This window comes from Cyprinodon variegatus, unplaced genomic scaffold, assembly GCF_000732505.1.
Source record: "Cyprinodon variegatus isolate N-32 unplaced genomic scaffold, C_variegatus-1.0 Scaffold2289, whole genome shotgun sequence".
Taxonomy (NCBI): domain Eukaryota; kingdom Metazoa; phylum Chordata; class Actinopteri; order Cyprinodontiformes; family Cyprinodontidae; genus Cyprinodon; species Cyprinodon variegatus.
The window spans coordinates 16,324-18,164 of NW_015152742.1; the positions used below are offsets into that span (position 1 = coordinate 16,324).

The following is a 1,841-nucleotide window of genomic DNA, read 5'->3' on the forward strand; positions in this document are numbered from 1 at the left end:
GCGTGAAACCTGTTTTTCCTCAAATTTTCAGTCGAAGTCTGCTCTCTTCTCAATGTAACAGACTGCAGCTTTAATTAAGAAGCAGATAGTCTGAACAGCAACAACACTGTTATGTAGTCTAAACAGGAAGTGAACACGATACATCTCACTAAAAGCAGCAGTAGCACCCTATAGTGGCAGGGAAGGCAGTCACTCTCCTTCCATACCATGAAATGTGATGACAAACAGGAAAGCAATCTATTTGAGAGCTAAATAAAAGACACCCACAGATGTGCTTCTATTAAATTCTGAGTTTTAGAGTTAACCTACAAAGTCATGACTGCATCATGTCTTTACGTAGACAGACCAAGAGCTTCAAACAACACAGGAGAACGATGGTTAGGTTGTTATTTTGCACTTGACTTGGAACAAGCTTAGAAGAACACAATGTTTCACAGCTTATCACACTTTCATACATTAATTTTTAAACATGTTTCAAATATTGCTTCATACATTTTTAGTGCCTAATCACCTTTATTATAACAGTAATCAGTGCTGGATATTAAAGGTAAATTCCCTAAGAAAAAGTTCTTTCAGGGTTCAGTGGAACATACAGTAATTACTGACCCAATATAGAGTTTAAATTTTTATCAAAACAAACTTTGATCATCCTGACTGTTTGTGGATGGAGAAAAGTTTTTTTTATCCAAATAACATCAGTTTTTTCTTCTTTGACTTGTTTCTCAGACTTAGATCCTGTAACCTCTCAGAGAGAACTTGTGAAGTTCTGTTATCAGTTTTTAGCTCCGACTCCTGCTGTCTGAGAGAGGTTGACCTGGAGAACAACGACCTCCAAGATTCAGGGGAGAAGCTGCGGGATTACCTGAAGAAATCCTCTGCTCCAGAGAAGGCTCTTCTCCCACTGCTGCCAGTGGTCAAAGCTTCCAACAAAGTTCTGTAAGTACTGACAGAATATGGGCTTAGCACTAGGAACAAAAATAGTCACTATAGAAGAAGATGATTCCTTCAAAGTGTAACTGTGTGATTAACTGAACAATATCGTGGTCTGATGGTTCTTAGAGTCTATTATAATCAGTCTTTTTCTTATCTGTTTTCTGTCACTTAGCTTATATTTTGTTTTTAACCCCTTCATGTATTTGCAAACAAATCCAGGTAAAAGGTTGCTCTATAAAAAATGCCTTATTAAATATTGATCATCTACCCATGGATATCTTGTGTATGTCGTTGATGATTTTCATATTTTTTGTGATGGCTCTTATGTTATTGCAATGTCATGCACTTTGATTTGCCTTGCTGCTGAAAGGTGCAGAGCAAATAATGTTTTACTTACTAGAGATTGATGACTAGGTAACAATTACTGTTACATCAGTGGCCTGCTCACATAGACGAGGTGGTGCCAGAGCATCTGCCATTTTTCTTTTAAACAAAAAAGTACCCAGCCAAAATCTATATATTTTTACAGTATATACTGTGTGGCCAAATATCGTAATTCTGTCTTTAAAAGGGTATTTTAGGAGTGTAACACATTGTTTAATTTTTAACCCGCAATAACCTATCCTTTCCCCCCCCACTTACTCACATGATGTGCCCCACTGTGTGCCTCAACTTTTACACTCAAATGAACACACATTAGTGCAGCACTTCAACACCTCTTTGTCCAGTAATTACCTGGTGTCTCCATCACATACTATCTGCCTCAGGTGGTTCAAGGTTTGGTGTCTAGGTCTGAGTCCAGGATTCTGCGAGGAAAGAGCAAAAGCGAGATTAGACACAGGCTTAGGTCTCAGGAACAAGACAAGGTTCTCAGCAAAAGACAAACAGCTTTTCAAAGCAGATTTTAA

At 38.0% G+C, this 1,841-nt stretch overlaps 1 protein-coding gene across 1 annotated transcript in view; it reads left to right on the forward strand.

Moving 5' to 3' along the window:
* Positions 1-1,841, forward strand: part of LOC107080752 (ribonuclease inhibitor-like) — a 31,664-nt gene that overhangs the window by 16,314 nt on the left and 13,509 nt on the right. The window contains exon 4 of the mRNA XM_015368957.1: positions 727-936. Within this exon, the coding sequence (XP_015224443.1) occupies positions 727-936 (210 nt within the window). The remainder of the gene's footprint in view (positions 1-726; positions 937-1,841) is intronic.